At 44.6% G+C, this 20,991-nt stretch overlaps 2 protein-coding genes across 2 annotated transcripts in view; one reads left to right on the top strand and one right to left on the bottom strand.

The window, feature by feature from the left end:
• hand2 (heart and neural crest derivatives expressed 2) overlaps positions 1–4,011 on the top strand; it is a 4,081-nt gene extending 70 nt beyond the window's left edge. Inside the window, exons 1-2 of the mRNA XM_056285364.1 lie at positions 1–604; positions 3,733–4,011. The exon at positions 1–604 is cut by the window's left edge and continues 70 nt beyond it. Coding sequence (XP_056141339.1) covers positions 116–604; positions 3,733–3,828 — 585 coding nt within the window. The 5' untranslated portion in view covers positions 1–115 and the 3' untranslated portion in view covers positions 3,829–4,011. The remainder of the gene's footprint in view (positions 605–3,732) is intronic.
• Positions 4,012–5,340: 1,329 nt separating this feature from the next.
• Positions 5,341–20,991, bottom strand: part of LOC130116851 (histone deacetylase complex subunit SAP30L) — a 33,566-nt gene continuing 17,915 nt past the window's right edge. Inside the window, exon 4 of the mRNA XM_056284928.1 lies at positions 5,341–8,057. Coding sequence (XP_056140903.1) covers positions 7,929–8,057 — 129 coding nt within the window. The 3' untranslated portion in view covers positions 5,341–7,928. The remainder of the gene's footprint in view (positions 8,058–20,991) is intronic.

The raw sequence follows: 20,991 nt of genomic DNA, 5'->3' as shown, positions 1-20,991 counted from the left end.
ACTCGGGGAGATCACAGCCGATGAATCCGGATCAGTGAGCGTCTCCAGCTGCAGCCCGGGTGAAAGAGAATCCGCGTGGGGCTCGCTCCGGCGGCGGAGCTCCGTAGTCCAGACCATGAACCTCATCGGCAGCTACCAGCACCACCATCTGATGCACGACAGCTTCCCCTTCGTGCAGCGGTGTCACCAGGACGCGCCCTACCTGCAGGGCTGGCTGCTGAACCACGGGGACGCGCCTCACCCCGACCTCCACCTGCAGGCCTCCTACCCGCACGAGGTGGGGGCGCCGGGCGCGCCGCCGCCGCCGCCGCACGGCCTCCAGCTGGACGCGCTGTCCGCGCGGATGGGCAAGAGGAGAGCCGCGGGCCCGAAGAAGGAGCGGCGGAGGACGGAGAGCATCAACACCGCCTTCGCGGAGCTGCGGGAGTGCATACCGAACGTCCCCGCCGACACCAAACTGTCCAAAATCAAGACGCTGCGGCTGGCCACCAGCTACATCGCCTACCTGATGGAGGTGCTGGCCAAGGACTCGGGAGAGACGGAGGGCTTCAAGGCCGACATCAAGAAGTACGACAGCAGGGAGCTGAAACGGAAACGAGAGCTGGTAAACCTCCATCCCTCACACTCATTACTCCCTCCCTCCCTCCCTCCCTCCGTCCGTCCGTCTGTGTCTGTGTGTGTGTGTCCGTCTGTGTGTCTGTGTGTCTGTGTGTGTGTCTGTGTGTATAGGTAGTCTGCACAAACCTGACGGCCGCCGCGGGCTCCGGCGCGGACGTCGGGAACCGTCGGTGGGACGTGAAGAAGTTCGATTAACGAACCTTCTGCTCGTCCCAGACGAGAAGAAACCAACACAAAGACAAACAACGGGGAGGGCCAAAGACACACACAAAGACGCCGCGCGCCGCGCCGCGGAGCCGCCGCGCGCCGCGGAGCCGCCGCGGAGCCGCCGCGGAGCCGCCGCGCGACATGATACATGTTTTCCTTTTACCGTCAACTCTTTGTTCTGACCTTTCATGTTCAAATACAAATTCTACTCGGTTCTGTTATTAAACACGGGTTCTACTCGGTTCTGCTATCAAACACGGGTTCTACTCAGTTCTGTTATTAAACACGGGTTCTACTCGGTTCTGCTATTAAACACGAGTTCTACTCAGTCCTGTTATGAAATACGGGTTCTACTCGGTTCTGTTATTAAACACGGGTTCTACTCAGTCCTGTTATTAAACACGGGTTCTACTCGGTTCTGTTATTAAACACGGGTTCTACTCAGTCCTGTTATTAAACACGGGTTCTACTCAGTCCTGTTATTAAACACGGGTTCTACTCAGTCCTGTTATTAAACACGGGTTCTACTCAGTCCTGTTATGAAAAACGGGTTCTACTCAGTCCTGTACTGAAACACGGGTTCTACTCAGTTCTATTTGGCGGTTTCTATGTGAACAAACGAGGTTGAGAGTTGTTCTCATCAGTCGTTAAAGTTGGTTCACAGCGCGCCTCGCCGGCACATGACGTAGACCAGCAACACAGCAAGATAAATAAATACACATGAAACGGATGAACGAATAAAAAGTAGAAGGACCTACAACGAGTTCGTTATGCATATTATACCAGATGATATATTGCAATATTTATGTTACATTCAAATTGCGCTATTGGCACGAACTTAGCAAAAAAACAGTATTGCCAATATTTACATTATTATATTTTAGCCATATCTATATGATATTATTTATATTAATTATATCATGCAAATACATTTGATTATTATTATTTTATTATATTATATTATATTTATATTATAGTATATCACATATTGTATTTATGTTATATCATATTTATTATCATATTTATATTATAGTGACTCATATGATATTATATTTATGCTATATCACATTTTATTATATTATATTTATATTATATTATATGGTATTATATTATATCATGATATTATATCATATTGGATTAAAAATTAAAAATGTAATATATTTAATCATATTATATTTTACTCTCATGTTATAGCATATCTCATATGTATTACTGTCATATTTTATTATAGTTTATTTTATTGTATCATATTTTATCTTATATCATATACGTTATGTTCCCACCACACTATGTTGGATAAGCGGTTTGGATAATGGATGGATGGATGTTATATTTTCATCTGATGTTATAATTTATAATATTATATTCGTATTATGTTATCATATTTTCATATTATGTTGTAATTTATAATATTATATTAGTATTATGTTATATTTTCATATTATGTTGTCATTTATAATATTTTATTCGTATTATGTTATCATATATTCATATTATGTTATATCATATACGTTAGATTTTCATATTATATTGTAATTTATAATAATTCATTCGTATTATGTTATATATTCATATTATGTTATATCATATACGTTAGATTTTCATATTATGTTGCAATTTATAATATCATATTCGTATTATGTTATCATATTTTCATATGATGTTATATCATATATGTTATATTTTCATATTATGTTGTAATACATATTATATTCGTTGTGTAATATTTTCATATGATGTTATATCATATACGTTATATTTTCATATGATGTTAAATTCATAATGTTATACTTGCGTTGTTATCATATTTTCATATGTTATAATGTTATATTCGTGTTATGTTATCATATTTTCATGATGTTATAATTTATAATGTTATATTTGCGTTGTGTTATCATATTTTCAGATGATGTTATAATTCATAATGTTATATTTGCCTTATGCTAGCATATATTCATATGATGTTATAATTCATAATGTTATATTTGCCTTATGTTATCATATTATCATATGATGTTATAATTCATAATGTTATATTTGCGTTACCATATTTTCATATGATGTTATAATTCATAGTGTTATATTTGCGTTATGTTATCATATTATCATATGATGTTATAATTCATAGTATTATATTTGCGTTATCATATTTTCATATGATGTTATAATTCATAATGTTATATTTGCGTTATGCTAGCATATATTCATATGATGTTATAATTCATAATGTTATATTTGCGTTATCATATTTTCATATCATGTTATAATTCATAGTGTTATATTTGCGTTATCATATTTTCATATGATGTTATAATTCAGTGTTATATTTGCGTTATGCTAGCATATATTCATATGATGTTATAATTCATAATGTTATATTTGCGTTATCATATTTTCATATGATGTTATAATTCATAGTGTTATATTTGCGTTATCATATTTTCATATGATGTTATAATTCAGTGTTATATTTGCGTTATAGTATCATATTTTCATGTGATGTTATAATTCATAATGTTATATTTGCGTTATCATATATTCATATGTTATAATTCATAGTGTTATATTTGCGTTATGTTACCATATTTGCATATGATGTTATAATTCATAATGTTATGTTACCATATATTCATATGATGTTATAATTCAGTGTTATATTTGCCTTATGTTACCATATATTCATATGATGTTATAACTCATAATGTTATATTTGCGTTATGTTTTCATATGATGTTATAATTCATAGTGTTATATTTGCGTTACCATATATTCATGTGATGTTATAATTAGACAGGATGCTTGTAAGTGTTGTATTTGCACCAACATTGACTTTGTGCGTCTGTGTTAAATCTGCTTGTGGTATGCTGACGCGTGTGTGTGTGTGTGTGTGTGTGTTGACCTGCGTAGGCCGGGGGTCTGCAGGAGTCTTCGGGGGCCCAGAAGAAGATGAAGGGCCGGACCGGTTGGCCGCAGCAGGTTTGGGCTCTGGAGCTCAACCAGTGACTCCCAGTTCCACCAGTGAGCGGAGAGGCTCCTGGTCCGACCTGCAGGAATTAAACCACTTTGTCGTGCCACATCATTTCCCCAGGGGGCACTTCCGGGAGGGGGACGAGGACGAGGACGAGGACGAGGAGTGCGGACGTAGTGGCGGAAGGGACTTCAGCGCGCGTGTGTGTGTGTGTGTGTGTGTGTCGGCTTCATGGTGCGGCAGCCCGCCTGTGACGTCACAGATGACTGTTGTTTCTTAGAGAAAACAGACTTGTTGAATCTACCTCAAGATTATTGTCACGTGACTTCAGACTGAGACACTTGGGAGACACGTGGGGAGACAGAAACGATAAGTAACGACCGTCCACCAGTCAGACTAGCTTGTGTTTTTGAGTCACTGTTGTGTCGTCATCGTCATCATCATCGTCATCATCGTCATCATCGTCGTCGTCATGGTCGTCATGGTGGTGTAAAGCAGCAGCTCTTCTCTGGTCCGCTGAGAGAGAGAGAAGAGGCTTCACATCTCTAATTTATCACGCGGATCCTACGGACGGTGGCCCACTTCTCAGGACCCGCCTCCCAGTAACCCATCACAGGACCAGTTTGATTTGTCCCAGTCGTGTGGGAGAACATCCTCCCAGTAAGGTGTCTGCGTCAGCCCCGGCTCTCACGTCACATCCGCTCACAGCTTGTTGGCCTTTTCTGTTCAGTAACAAAACAAAATAAAACCTGAAGAGAAGCGAGTCACAATGTGATCACCTGATTCCCATCAGCACCGCCACACAGTCCGGCTGTTTCTCCAACACAACAACAACCACCACAACAACCACAACCACAACAATAACAATAATAATAATAACAATAATAATAATAATGATGATGCTGATGATGAGGAAACATCAGCGGAGGTTATGCCACAGTCTGGACAAGTGATGATGGCTAAAGGTTTTGTAATCAATAATTAAGACCAATATTTTATCAGTCGCTGCTACACAACACATGTATGCTGGCTCCTCGCCAGCCACAACCTACCACAGAAATAATGCTCTTAACAGCAGCAGCAGCACCATAAATATCTTGCTTACAGCTGGCGAACATCTGGAAACAGTTCATCTGGACGCACAAATGTTGATGTTTTGAGAGAAAAGCCCATAAAGTCAAACGTCTCACGACTCACAAGACACCTTGTGGTCACTGCTGAGTACTGCAACACACCGACACAACGAGAGAGAGAGACACACACACACACACACACACACACACACACACACACACACACACACACACACACACACACACACACACACACACCTCCCTCAATGAGGCTACAACCTTTTACAAGCCATTTCTGATTTTCTCCAAACATCATGTAAAACGAATGTCTGGAGTTTGCAACGTTTCAACTCTTGTTCATTTCAATATAAACGTAACATTGAGTGACATCCATCATGCGTCTGTGCTGAGCTCGAACACACGTCAAACCCCAAAACCACCCAGAGTCAAGAAAGTTATGACACCGCTCCTGTCTGTACAATACATTTATTACTCGGAGCAATAAGCAGTCATATTTAAATATGTACTTCTAATACAACAGAGAGAGTAATGCGACGTGGCCTATATGTTAACAGATAAGGAGGATTTCTACTTGGCACTAACAAACCTACAAGCCAAACCCAAAATATGTCAGACACTTGAAAATCAGGTCATCACAAACTCAGTGTGGTGGGAAAAAGAAAATCAAAGTTAAATAAGATGTGGAACGGGGCTGCATACACACCTGTGTACTAACAGACAAAGCTCCCATTTGGGATTTTGATCCCCCCCAAAAACCAAACAAAACAAAACAATATTCCATCACCTGCAGACTTCAACAGTACATTAGAATTCAATCCAACCTTTGCCTCGTCTACAGACGTTCAGCAGTAGCAGCTAAATACTGTGGCTAGCTGCTGCTACGGATGCTGTAGCTAGCTGCTGCTACAGGTGCTGCGCTGCTGATGCTGTAGCTAGCTGCTGCTACAGGCAGCCCAGCATCTGTAGCAGTAAGCTACAGCATCAGCAGCAGCAGCTAGCTACAGCATCTGTAGCAGTAAGCTACAGCATCAGCAGCAGCAGCTAGCTAAAACATATGTAGCAGCTAGCTACAGCATCTGTAGCAGCTAGCCACAGTGTCTGTAGCAGCAGCTAATTACAGCGCCTGTAGCAGCTAGCTACAGCTTCTGTAGCAGCTAGCTACAGAAGCTGTAGCTAGCTGCTACAGCATCACATGGCCCACCCAGTGGTGTTGCACAGCCAAATTCTGTTTGGGATAAGATGGGTCAAGCAAAAACAGTCTGTTAATTTAACATGTCACATGATTTCATTCCAGTTTACATTCTGTCGCCATGACAACCTTCAGCCCTGACGAACTAAATACTGTCCGTCGTTTTCGGTGGAAGCACATCTCATCTGTGCTCTACTGAACCACAGGGTTTGACCAAAGTGGAAGAGGAGATAAAAAAGTAACGACCGTCAATCAGAGAACATGACAAATATTTCTCTGCACGATGGAAAAACAAACAGATCAGCTGTTGGGCCAATTCCACAGGTGGCGCTATAATCACATGTTGGACCGGGTGCGTTGATAGAACATTAGCAGACATCTGCACGTGCTGGGCTTGTGGGGTTGGGCAGCCGATTGTAAAAATGAAACCTAAACACACGTTCATAACTTAATTTGCCCAGTATTGTTTCTAATTATAAACCACCGGTTGGAAGTTCCGAGACCCCCCCCCCACACACACACACACACACAAACAACCCCCCCTCCCCACACACACACACCTTTCAAAGACCCCCAGGATCTCCAGGGTGATTCTGCGGGGGGGGGGGGTCTCCAGTGGCCGGTCACGTAGGTGGAAGGCTGTTGACTCAGATCAGCTTCAGTGACAGGAAACACCGACTTTAAATAGTGGAATACAAATAGTGCTAGTAATGTGACACACACTTAGGTTAGAATTCAGCTGCACAAAACTAAAAACACACAAAAGCAGGCAAACAACACAAGTCTGGTGACACAGAAGAATCGGCTGGGGGGTGCTGGAAAGTCCACCTTCACAACAGATATTTCACAGCAGAGGGAAATATCTGTTGTGAAGTCGTCATCGAGCCTTTCCGGGCGCGGACTAAAAGAAACTCTGCTATGTGGCATTTGTGTTTATATATTCTGACTTGAGAAAAGGAAGGTCTGGTTCAAAGGTCAACGCGACACCATTCAGCATCGGCGGTCACGCGGTGAGGCAGGTGGGAGGAGAGTGGGCAGGCAGCAGAGCCGAGTTCTGCACAGGTCCTGCCGTGCCTGCAGACGGTCCACCGCCCGCTCCGTCACAGCAGGGCCTGGCACCCTGTACGCCAAGGGTTCAGTTCATCTTCTGTGCCGAGTGGACGACCACAAGCTTCAGTGTGTTAGGCTGATGTACCAACGTACTACTTTCTGTCCAACAACCCACTCAACAAGCTGACAAACAAACAAACAAAACAACATCACGATACAACAGACTCACTCCGGTTTGGCACACGTGCTCCTCAAAGCCAACAACCGATTCAGAGATCCCCACACTAGGATTTGTTTTTCTGTTGAAACCGGTTCTTAAAGACCACAATTCTGGTGCTGCGTACGACTCCGAGAGCCACCCGACTGCATCGTGTGGTAGACCTGCCGGAGTGAGTTCTGCTGGATCTGGGTCATGAGGACCAACAGGGGCAACACATTTAAAGGAAGAAGAGTCAAAGAGATGGAGGTGTTCTGACATGCTCTTCCCTTTAAGAGAACCCGGGGGTCCCCTTCCCGGCCCGGCAGCGGAGGAACAGATGGTGGTTAGAAGAGGATGGATGCTTGTGTGTTGGTCAAAGTGCTTTTTGTTATTGTGCTTGACGCCTGTATGCTGCTGAGGACGACTGTGTGGAGGGTTGTGGTAGCTGTGGCTGGTGGGTGCAGATGGACTGCTACTTGTCTTGATGGGCATTGTTTGTTGGACTGGCGGTGGCTGTGGTGTTTGATGATGCTGACATAGCGGATGACAACCGTAGCTGTGGACTGCTGTTGTGTGTTTCTGTGGAAGTCGCTGCTGTGACGTTTAGTCCAGCTGTTTGCTGCCGTCTGCCTTCTGGTCCAGACGGCTCTTGCTGCTCTTCACCATATAAATAAAATAGGTCAAGGTCTCCTTCTCGTTCACCGGAATGTTCCTGAAGTGACGACTCACAGTCTGCAGGAGAGAGGTTGGTGGAGAGAGAAGAGAGATTGAGTTCCTCAGCATCATCAGTGACTGACTGGTTAGTTATGGGTGGTGAGTTCACCAACACCATCAGTGTGACTGACTGGTTAGTTATGGGTGGTAGGTTCATTAACATCATCAGTGTGACTGACTGGTTAGTTATGGGTGGTGGGTTCATCAACATCATCAGTGACTGACTGGTTAGTTATGGGTGCTAGGTTCATTAACATCATCAGTGTGACTGACTGGTTAGTTATGGGTGGTGGGTTCATCAACATCATCAGTGACTGACTGGTTAGTTATGGGTGGTGGGTTCATCAACATCATCAGTGACTGACTGGTTAGTTATGGGTGGTGGGTTCATCAACATCATCAGTGACTGACTGGTTAGTTATGGGTGGTGGGTTCACCAACATCATCAGTGTGACTGACTGGTTAGTTATGGGTGGTGGGTTCATCAACATCATCAGTGACTGACTGGTTAGTTATGGGTGCTAGGTTCATTAACATCATCAGTGTGACTGACTGGTTAGTTATGGGTGGTGGGTTCATCAACATCATCAGTGACTGACTGGTTAGTTATGGGTGCTAGGTTCATTAACATCATCAGTGTGACTGACTGGTTAGTTATGGGTGGTGGGTTCATCAACATCATCAGTGACTGACTGGTTAGTTATGGGTGGTGGGTTCATCAACATCATCAGTGACTGACTGGTTAGTTATGGGTGGTGGGTTCATCAACATCATCAGTGACTGACTGGTTAGTTATGGGTGGTGGGTTCACCAACATCATCAGTGTGACTGACTGGTTAGTTATGGGTGGTGGGTTCACCAACATCATCAGTGTGACTGACTGGTAAGTTATGGGTGGTGGGTTCACCAACATCATCAGTGTGACTGACTGGTTAGTTATGGGTGGTAGGTTCATCAACATCATCAGTGCCTGACTGGTTAGTTATGGGTGGTGGGTTCATTAACATCATCAGTGTGACTGACTGGTTAGTTATGGGTGGTGGGTTCATTAACATCATCAGTGACTGACTGGTTAGTTATGGGTGGTGGGTTCATTAACATCATCAGTGACTGACTGGTTAGTTATGGGTGGTGGGTTCATTAACATCATCAGTGACTGACTGGTTAGTTATGGGTGGTGGGTTCATTAACATCATCAGTGTGACTGACTGGTTAGTTATGGGTGGTGGGTTCATCAACATCATCAGTGTGACTGACTGGTTAGTTATGGGTGGTGAGTTCACCAACATCATCAGTGTGACTGACTGGTTAATTATGGGGGGTGGGTTCATTAACATCATCAGTGACTGACTGGTTAGTTATGGGTGGTGGCCTGGTGAAAAAGCACAGCTTCACATGGTGTACATATGCCTCACACAAGAAACTCTCCAACTTCCACCTGCTCGGTAAATTCACTTTGTTCCTGTACCTTAAAGAGGACTTAAGGTAGATTCTTGTGTTGGATATCTGAGGAAAACTTAACTAATTGTCTTATTTGCAATCAAAGCTGGACACACAGCTGGTAAAACCCAGTAATGCTCAGTCCAAGCTGGACACACAGCTGGTAAAACCCAGTAATGCTCAGTCCAAGCTGGACACACAGCTGGTAAAACCCAGTAATGCTCGGTCCAAGCTGGACACACAGCTGGTAAAACCCAGTAATGCTCAGTCCAAGCTGGACACACAGCTGGTAAAACCCAGTAATGCTCGGTCCAAGCTGGACACACAGCTGGTAAAACCCAGTAACGCTCGGTCAAAGCTGGACACACAGCTGGTAAAACCCAGTAATGCTCGGTCCAAGCTGGACACACAGCTGGTAAAACCCAGTAATGCTCAGTCAAAGCTGGACACACAGCTGGTAAAACCCAGTAATGCTCAGTCCAAGCTGGACACACAGCTGGTAAAACCCAGTAACGCTCGGTCAAAGCTGGACACACAGCTGGTAAAAGCCAGTAATGCTCGGCCAGCGATGCCAGAGACCAGCGTGCCGTGATACTGGGTTAACTACCTTCCAATAAAGCAACGGCCACACCACACAGGCAGCCTAGCTAGTTGTAAACTGTAATTTATCAAGTTATTCTTCACTTTTCTTCAACCTAACTTGATTGAAAAGTGCACACAAGTCTTATTAGACATAGATGGTTGTTGCTATAGTTACCTGTCCGAGCCCACATTTCTAAACATGTGTTTACAGTTTTGGAAACACATTTAAAAAAACAAAAAACAAACAAAAAACCAAAAATAAAACGGTGCTACTATGTGCTGAATGGCGTTGGGAGTAACCTGGCGTTACTTCCAGGCTCACCATGTTTGGACTACATCAGACCCACCGTGTCCTCCTGTGAATGGAGCATCAAGGAACAAAGGCAGAGATCAGGATCAATCAAACCTACATCTGTGCAAGACTCCTATACCCATTTCCAATGAACAACTTTTCCACGTTTTACTTTTCTCCTCCCGGTTCAAACCTCGTTTCTCAGCTCCTGACGTGGAGACCTCAGCCAGGGTTCTTTCTAGCTGCACTGACATCTGCTGGGCAACATGACCGGCAGAGATCCTAATCACTTGTGTGCAACTACTGAATTTGTGGTTTTAGACATATCTGGACCTGATACCTAAGACTAACCCAGACAGAGACGGGGGAAAATATCAAATGTTTGCTTAAACATTCAGAGAACATCTAAATCATGGGCAGATTACAAAAACACATGACATATCGTAATCAGATTATAGTTCAAGTCCCAACAGAGAACGATCATTTCACAGAAGACGCAGACGGTAGGAGGGTAATTTCCCCATAGGAGACAATTAATCCAGGCTGAATCCGACCCCACCTCCAGGCTGTTAAAAAGGAAAATAAGCTTTGGGAGGGCAGCAGACAAACACCCTCTTTTCCTCTCACACGGCTCCAGTTAGGGGCTCCTGGTTCCACTGAAGGACCCGGCACGGGGATGGCTGTAATTGGTCGCTCGCTGTTGACTGCTGTTTTATTAATGACGTGTAAGGCTCATTAATGGGGGCCCGAACCTGTCCGAAAGCCTGGCCAAACATTCAGCGTACAGCATTCATTGCTTCCCACCGTTTGGCTGGCTGAGCTAACAATCCATCTGGAGCCCTGACCCTCGACTGAGGGGGTTGCGGTTGGACGCACTACATAGAAAGGATATTTTTTAAGGATAAAGGTCGAACCAGCTGCAGGATTACATGGAGCCCATCTGTCGAATCAGGTGAGCTCCTCTAATGATTGCTCCACAACCAATTAGTCCGGAATAGGGCCCGACGCGCTACATATATCACAGGAAGTAAGTTGTGTGGAGCCAGGGCTGGAGGAGAGAGAGGAGGGGCATACACTCAGAATCCTAAGAGAGCTCTTTAACAGTGGAGGAGATGAATTAGACCCTTAGACATTGGCCATCTGCACATGAAGTGGAGTCAGAAGAATGTAAGCTTGCTGCAGATGCGGGTGTAGATGTCGTAAAAAACCAACATGCTGATGTCATACCGAATGAGAAACTTTGAATTTCTAAAGACAATGAAAAACAAAAATTTTGTCTCATCCAAGTATCCTCTAAAATTATAAAACAGGCCTCCTGAGCCCAATGGTCTTGAACTTCAGCAAGTATGTGACAGATAAAACCATAAAGCAACAGACCCCTTCAGGACCTACATCTATTCTGAACAAGTGAACTAAGGAAAAGGCCTGTTTGGTACAACCAAGCGGTGAACCGCTAGGGCTGGAAGATGAAGCCAATGTGGAAATGCCTTAAACTGCAGTTCCACCATGGCCAATAGGTGGCTGGTTCCAAAAAAAACAAAAAAAAGCAAAAAACAAAAAAAAATCTGGTCCAACATACACTCACTGAGCAATTTATTGAACACATACACCTATGTATTCATGCAATAATCCAATCTGCCAATCACATGGCAGGAGTGCAATGCATAAAATCATACCGATACGAATCAGGAGCTTATGTTAATGTTCATGTCAACCATCGGGGGGGGGGTGGGGGGGGGGTGATCTCTGTTATTTTGACCATGGCATGATTAATGGTGCTAGACGAGCTGGTCTGAGTATTTCTGCAACTGCCAATCTCTTGGGATTTTCATGCACAGCAGCCTCTAGAGTTTACTCAGAATAGTGTGGGGGGGAAAAATCCAGAGGCAGTTCTGCAAACAGAAACACCTTGTTGATGAGAGAGGTCAACGGAGAATGGCCAGACTGGTTTGAACTGACAGAAACGCTACATTAACTCAGATAACCATTCTGAACAATTGTAGTGAGCAGAAAAGCATCTCAGAATGCACAACACGTCAAACCTTGAGGTGGATGGGCTACAACAGCAGAAGACCACATTGGGCTCCACTTCTATCAGCCAAGAACAAAAAGCAGAGGCTACAGTGGGCACAGGCTCACCAAAAATAGACAGTTGGAAGACTGGAAAAAGTAGCCTGGTCTGAGAAACACAATTTCTGCTAGGGTACATCGATGGTAGGGTAAGGTCAGAATTTGGCGCCAACAGCACGAAACCATGGACCCCAATCTGCATTGTGTCAACAGTCCAGGCTGGTGGTGTAATGGTGAGAGGAAGGTTTTCTTTGCTGTTCCGTCCAGCTGTTTCCGGCTTCCCCCTTCATGAGATTGATGATTGCTGCTCATTCTCTTGCGATCTCTTCTCTATATTCTGCTCTAACCTCTTCATTTGTTCTACTGATTTAGCGATTTTCTGTGCCTAGTTCACTTATCGCTAGATTCTCTAGTTTTCTTTCTCAAACGAATCTTGTGTTTAGTAGGCAGCTACTCATTCCTAGTTTGTTACTAGCTTTGAGCTTAGCCTAGCTAAGCAGGTAGCTCTATTACATTTGCAGTCAAAGCAGCCTCGTTAAAATGACAGTTTGTGGCGACTGCTCCGTAGTCACAGACAGGTTGTCTCTACTAGAGAGACGTATCCGTGAGATAGAGCAGCTTCTTTCAGCTAGGATTACGTTAGATATGACGGGCCCTCCAGATAGCCTTAGCCCCGGGCCTGACAGCAGGCCTGCTATTGTTAGCACTAGCTCAGTAGCCCCGGGCCTGACAGCAGACCTGCTATTGTTAGCAATAGCTCAGCCTCGTCAGCAGATGTGGTAGAGTTTGTCTCTGTTTACCGGTGTGGGAAGGCTCACAACAGCAAGCCACCGGTTACGTGGCCTTGTCTGCAGTCACCTCTCCCGACTGCAAACTGGTTTTCACCACTCACCAGCCCTGTTGGTAGTCCTACTGGCCAGCGTGCTTCTCCCATTCCTGTCGACAGAGTAAAGCAATGCATGCTAGTGATAGGAGACTCCATTATCCGCAATGCTAGATTAGCGTCGCCAGCCTTGGTTCACTGTTTACCCGGGGCCAGAGTCTCCGACATAGAGGCTAATCTTAGGGTGCTGGGAGAATCAGGGAACCTAGGCACACAGCACCACTACTTTCAGCAACATTGTTATTCATGTCGGCACCAATAATGCTAGGATGAAGCAATCAGCGATCACAAAAGCCAGCCTCATCAGGGCGCTCGAGTTGGTCAGAAAGATGTGTTGGCATTAATTGTCTCTGGTCCCTTACCCATGAGGGGTAATGATGAGACATACAGTAGGGTCACCTCAATGAACCGCTGGCTGGCTCGTTACTGTAATGAGTAGGGACTTGGCTTTGTGGATAACTGGCCTTCTTTCTGGGGCCATCCTTACCTGCTCAAAGTGGACGGCATTCACCGTACTGGGGATGGCGCCGCTCTTTTGTCTAGCAATATAGACAGCTGTTTACATTTAGATTGACACTAGGGACTTATCATTCAGCAGGTTGCAGGTGATTAGAGAGCCTGCTTGGTTTAAACCCAGTGTGGATGTGGAGTCAAATAGTTTAATTAATATGATTAGTCAGGGAATTTCTCATAGTGGGGGTCCGCGGTGGTGTAGCGGTCTAAGCATCGGCTTTGTGTCAATGCAGTTGCCCACTGGGGACTGGGGTTCGCGCCCCGGTCTCGTCAGATCCAACTATGGCTGGACTCGATGAAGCAGCAATATTGGTGATGCTGTCTTCGGGAGGGGGCGGAGTCGGCTTGTGTTCGTCACATGAATGCGTCTCTGGGTGTGTCAGAAAAGCAGTGGTTCGGCCTGGAGTCGCCTTGTCACGAAAGTGGAGAGGCGTCTCCTTCGATACTGCTGGCCGGGGAGATGCAGTTGGCGAACGCATGCAGTGCGAGGGTGGGTGTTTGAATTAAAATAGGGATCGATTGGCCACTAAATTGGGAGAAAAAGGGAAAAATCAGAAATAAATTGTAAAAAAAAAAGGGAATTTCTCACAGTGTAGATTATCAGACTGACAACTTCGTCGATAATATTGAGATCGTCTCCCTACCCTGCTGTATTGCTCCCAAGCTCTCCTCTCCTAAATGTGTGAATCACAATAATCTAGTAATTATTCCTGCCATTGGTGGTGGTGAAATGTGCAACGAAGTACCTTATAATCTACAGAATCAAACATTAATGTTATCAAAAGTGTGACCACATATTGTCCAAAGCGTCGGTAATCAAAATTGTCAACTAATAATACAAGGTGTCTAATTCCAATTAATATTTCACCTATTGGTAGCTCTAAAGTTCTGCCTACTACTGATCACTTCCACAAGATGCTTAAATTTGGTTTCATAAATATCAGATCACTGTCTACCAAAGCCTTACTAATAAATGATCTGATTCTTGAACATAGTTTTGATATGACTGGGTTATGTGAAACAGGGCTGAAACCAAATGTTTTCCTTCCCTTAAATGAAGCTTCCCCACCTGACTATACTTATGCCCATGTAGCTCAGGCAAATAAACAAGGTGGGGGTGTTGCCTTAATATATAAATCTATTTTCAATCTGACTTCTAGACTTGACTCTAAACTCCAGTCTTTTGAGTCTCTTGTTCTGGGTCCATCTCTCTCAGCCATGAATAGACTCGGCTCAGTCCAGATTGTGATACTCTATCAGCCTCCTGCTGTTACTCATTATTTCTTGAAGAATTTGGAGAATTTGTCTCAGGTCTTGTTACTCACTCTGATGAGATTATAATTCTGGGTGATTTCAATATTCATCTGAATAAGTAAGTAAAGCCTTTCTGGCACTAGTTGATACTTTTGGGTTCACTCAGTTTGTTCAGGAGTCGACTCATTGCAGTGGTAACACCCTTGATTTGGTTTTATCTAAAGGAATAGCTGTTTCTGATCTGAATGTCTTGCCAACCACATCTGCTGTGTCAGATCATTTTCTCATCAAGTTTGAAGCTTTATTGGCCTGTCCAGTTAATGTCAGCACAGATGCAATTGCCACTCACCACATTGTTCCCTTCACTGTAGCTGCATTTGGCCAGCAGCTGCCTGAAGTCTTGGCTCCTTTCACTGTGGTAAATGACTCTGTTGAAAATTTCACTAGTGACTTAAATGTGGCCCTCTCTAGTCTCCTCGATTCAGTTGCACCTCTCACTACCAGAGCTAGGCGACTAAAGAGGCCTACACCCTGGTTTATGATGAGACACGTGCTCTTAAGCAGACCTGCAGGAGACTGAAACATAAATGGTGAAAATCGAAATCAGAAATGTTTCACCTATCTTGGCATGAGTGTTTATAGAGATGCAAGTGTGCTTTAGAGCCGCCGGACTAGAGATGCTGCTCCTTCGCACCGAAAGAAGCCAGTAGAGATGGTTCGGGCATCTGATTAGGAAGCCTCCTGGGCGCCCTCCTTTGGAGGTTTACTGGGCATGGCCAACTGGGAGGAGACCCCAGGATAGACCCAGAATGTGCTGGAGGGACTACATGTCCAATCTGGTCTGGGAACGCCTTGGGATCCCCCAGGAGGAGCAGGAGGGTGTTGCTGGGGAGAGGGATGTCTGGAGTGCCCTATTTAGCTTGTTGCTACCGTGACCCGACCCCGGAAAAGTGGCTGAAGATGAGATGAGATGATATGAAGTGTGCTTTATCTGCTGCAAAAGCAGCGTATCACTCTCACTTAATCAATATTAATAAACATAACCCCAGATTTCTCTTTGACACTGTATCTAAACTTACGAAAAAGCTGCCATCTATTAGTGGCGACAAAGGCCGACTGTTGTGTCGCCTCATGTCACCTGCCATCTGGGCCAAAAGGTAGCACTTGAATGCACCGCAAAGACTGCAGCCGACGGCCAAAGAGCATTTACGTTCTGCACTGATTTGCTAAGCTGAATAGCCAATCAGAGTGATTTCTCTCACCGACAGGCTCTGCCAATTCAACACGCTGAATTGGCCGAAAAGCTGCCAACAGGGGTCGACTAGTGCCGACAGTGTGGGACACACTGCAAAAACTAGGGTCAAAGACGCTCACCGACGGCCGACCGTCAGCCTGGTGTGTCAGGGCCCTAAGGAACTGTCAGTCAAGGCGTGTCTGCCTTGACTGACAGACCTGTCAATCTGTCTGCAACCGAGGTCCCACCCCAGCTCCACCTATGCTTCAAACAGTTTCCCAAATTTGGATTTTCTGGCTCCAAGAACTGACAAGATGTCAGCGAGCATAAAGCCAAACTTTAGGCTTTAAAATTCCCCTTCAGAAAACAATTAGTGATGTCAAAGCTGCTCCATCCAGTTATTCTATAGAGCCGATGGGTACAACAAACCTCTAAAGCACCACTCACTCAAAATAAGCCATGTTGGCTGAGACCAACATCTAATATAACTTAAAATCATTACAGAATTGCTCTCCGACCACTGAAAAGCACTGGTTTGTTTCAAAGACAATGAGATCAGTGCAGCCCAAGATACTAATACCCTCTCACGAAGTCTTGATGCATGCTCCATAATCCAGGTAAGGAAATCCCAGAAAGCTGAATCAGTTCATTTGGACACAAAGTTTAGTGGGAATCATGTTTCATCATGCATCTAAGTGACTTCATCAGTCTCAGCTGACTGCAGGTATCCCCACCCTTATCCCTCAGTCCACGTACTTCACTATGGGTTCCCCAGTTTCACCTACAGTTGCCAATTTGCACATGGAGGAAGTAGAAACGAGGGCTCTGATGTCCTATCCAGAGACACCAACTAGCCATTTGTTCAGGTAAGTGGACAACATCTGTATTAAAGTACCCCTCCACTCACAAATGTGTTTTTCTCACGTTTGTATACCCTAAAATGTCTGGCCATGACTATACTGCTTGTATCTGTGCAAAGTTTGTCACTAGAATGGTGTTTGACATTCCTCTACTGGAGGAGGAGCTGTCTGTACACTTCCCTAAAATCTGAGATTCAAACGCACCCCAGGCAAGCTAGATTTGGTACGTCACAAATCAGAAAGCCAATTGCGGCCTAATTGCAAATGCAGGGCGGGCAAAGAAACCTGAAACCTCCTGTGCAGAGTGGACTTTTCAATACAGAGTGTGAGTTTGCATTAGCATAGTGAAAGTTTTGACAGCAAACAAGGCAGAGTGTGCAGTTTTTGGATATAAATCAGACCCTGGACCTTCCTCCCACTATCTACCAAAAAATCCCACTATAGTGCTGAAATGGTTGGAACTGAATTGCAGACATCAGGCTCACAGGCCTACAGACCTGGAAGGACTGCGTATCTGCAATGCTCATTTCAGTGAGGAGTGTTTCCAAAACCTCATGCAAAAGTCACTGGGTTTTCACGAGAAACCGGTCTTGAAGTCCGATGCTGCGCCAAGTATTTATCCTAGGACTGCGACAGCGAGTGGGAGTCAGTACGTAATTTATGTATTTCTTTTACTCAACCAAAAGTCAAGTGAAAGCTTTCTGCATCTAACAGCTCTTTTGTGACTTATGAATAGCATTAACTATGTTAGATTTTCGTTAGCGGCTGCTAGTTGTTTAGTAAAACTGTAAACTATGTATTTAGCTAACGTTTCAAAGAAGTTCAGCCATATGAAAGGATGATGGCGGTCTGAGGTGTGTCGTTCTTCACCCGAGAAACAGCGCTGTGTGCAATGTAAACCTCTTTTCTAGTCTGGACTCCGATCTTGACTGGGCTCACATGGGTCCCTTCCCTGCTCTGGCTGCGCCGCTAAAGTGTCCGTCGTCGTGCGCTCCGAGGGCTGACGAGGCAGTGTCGGGAGCCATCAGCGGTGGGGGTTTACCCCCTCCGGTGCTTTCCGGGCTTGGATCCAAACAAGACTCTCAGAACCACAAACTCAGGTGCGTTGTGGGTCGCCTTGCCCAGACATCTCTGCGGTTTTGAATTTTAGACCACTGCCAGTGAGCCAGTTCCCAGGCAAGCTTGTTGGCTATCGAGATAAGCAGATATTACACGTACGTAATACAAAAATCACAGCCAGAGGGAATGTATCTTTCTGCAAACTTTGACTAGACATCTGGTATACAATTATGTGACAAGGTGAACACACTGGAACATCGTAGCAGATATTATTGTGTGTTTCATGACCACTGGTGTGTCAGCCACTGCCTGTTACAAGCTAGCAACACAAACAAATAAAAGATGCTGACTACAATTACCATTCTGAAACTGCACGACAGAGTCTGGGTCCAGGTCTGACTGAGGCTCAAACATGTATGGCTGAATCTATGCCATGTTTGCTCCGATGCTAGCCGTCTTCATGCACACGCCGGTCAACCGAGGGCAAGCAGCGGTGGCGGGCAGGCTGCGAGGCATGATGTTTACATATTCATACATCTTGAATGTCTCAGTGAGGGAGAAACAGCAGATGTGCTTCCAGCCCCTTTTCAGGTTTTTATTATTTTCTACATTCTGAAAACCAGGTTAAATAAGATATTAACCATCTCAAGAGTATTTTTAAAGTTTAAAACGTGTCTGGAGGGACACTTTAAAAGTAGGGGTTGACTGATACGTTTTTTTCAGGACCAATACTGGTTATTAGTAATCAAGCAGACCAATAACCGACTGGTGTCTACATGTTGCTGAAATGCCTGTAAGCATACGTTTAATTAAAGGAGAACTTTTCCTCATCTTAAAACACCAGGTGCAGGGAGCTCCCAGCAGCAGAAGTCATGTTGTAGCATGTCACGTGACTTCTGCTAGTCAGCTGCTACATTATGGATCAACAAATAAACTTGTTGATGTTCACAGTCAAGTTAGCTCTACCAGACACAACATTAGCTTATGTTAATATGACCATCGCCTTCCGAGCTCACTAAAATGTCTGTCTGTCTGCATACCTGTATGTGTGTATGTATGTCTGCATGCCTGTATGTATGTCTGCCTGTATATATCTATGTCTGTCTGCATACCTGTATGTATGCATTCATGTCTGTCTGTATGTCTGTATGTATCTATGTATGTGTGTGTGTATGTATGCATGTATGTGTGCATGTATGTATGTATGCATGTATGTGTGCATGTATGTGTGCATGTATGTGTGCATGTATGTATGTATGCATGTATGTGTGCATGTATGTATGTATGTATGCATGTATGTGTGCATGTATGTATGTATGTATGCATGTGTGTGTGTGTATGAATGTATGGATGTGCGTATGTATGTGTGTATGCATGTCCGTCTGTCTGTCTGCATGCATGCATGCCTGTCTGTCGGTCTGTCTGCCTGCTTGTATGTATGCATGCATGCCTGTCTGTCTGCATGCAGGGGCACAACGGGGGGGGATGCAGAGGGTGCAATGCACACAGGCGCTGCATCAGCGGGGGCGCCAAAAGTACAGTGTACAGTAAACCATTTCTGGTTATAGGCCTGTTTGTGTTTCAAAAGTGTAATACATATAAATATTATTACTCAGAGGAGAATTTTGGACTAGAATATATAGTTACATGTTGTAGTTTTTAATTATATATATTTTTGCGTACGGCCTTTTGGCGCCCCTGCTAATGCGGCGCCTGTGTGCATTGCACCCTCTGCACCCCCTCGCCACGCCCCTGCATGCATGCTTGCATGCCTGTCTGTATGCATGCATGTATGTCTGTCTGTCTGTCTGTCTGTCTGTATGCATGTCTGTCTGTCTGTCTGTCTGTCTGTCTGTCTGTCTGTCTGTCTGTCTGTATGCATGTCTGTCTGTCTGTCTGTCTGTCTGTCTGTCTGTCTGTCTGTATACTTGACTGCCTGTCTGTACGTATGTATTTTTGTCTGTATGCCTGTCTTTCTGTCTGTCTGTCTGTCTGTCTGTCTGTCTGTCTGTCTGTCTGTCTGTCTGTCTGTATACTTGACTGCCTGTCTGTCTGTCTGTACGTATGTATTTATGTCTGTATGCCTGTCTTTCTGTATGTATGTATGCATGTATGTCTGTCTGTCTGTATGCCTGCCAGCCTGTCTGTCAGTATGCATGTCTGTCTGTCTGTCTGTCTGTCTGTCTGTCTGTCTGTCTGTCTGTATGTATGTATGTATGTATGTATGTATGTATGTATGTATGTCCTAAAGTGGCCACCATCTATGTGGAGAAATAAGGGACACCCCCCAAGCTCCCTGCCCCCCTCCAACCAAGCTGGGGAGGGAGGGGGAGAGAGAGAGAGTCTTACACCCCCCCCCCCCCCAATGATGTAATGCATTTTTGGGAATCCAATATGCTGGTACACACGGTTTGTGTGCTTTACTGCAAGACAAAATAACAAAAGCACTTAGAAGTACAATGTTACAAGTGTAACAAACTTTCTTTTATACTGACTGTTGGACAACAAGACAAACGTCACAAACGTAACACTGTGTCCATTCCAAACAAAGGTAACCGTCAGTAGCTGCTAGCGGATGAGGCTGCTGTGTCTAACTGTACAAGGCAACCCCTGAGTCAGGCCTAATGGCAGCAATGACGGCTTGATGCTGCAGTCTCACACAGCACGCAGAGCTTGTCGGTCTGTAGCTCACCACTGACATTAAACTTCTCCATCCGCTTTTAGAACTGGTCTGATTATACTTGATGTTACCTTGAAGACCTGGT

The sequence above is a fragment of the Lampris incognitus genome, chromosome 8 (assembly GCF_029633865.1).
Source record: "Lampris incognitus isolate fLamInc1 chromosome 8, fLamInc1.hap2, whole genome shotgun sequence".
NCBI classification, from domain to species: Eukaryota; Metazoa; Chordata; class Actinopteri; order Lampriformes; family Lampridae; genus Lampris; species Lampris incognitus.
The sequence above is the reverse complement of the archived record's forward strand: the minus strand, read 5'-3'. Positions and strand labels throughout refer to the sequence as shown.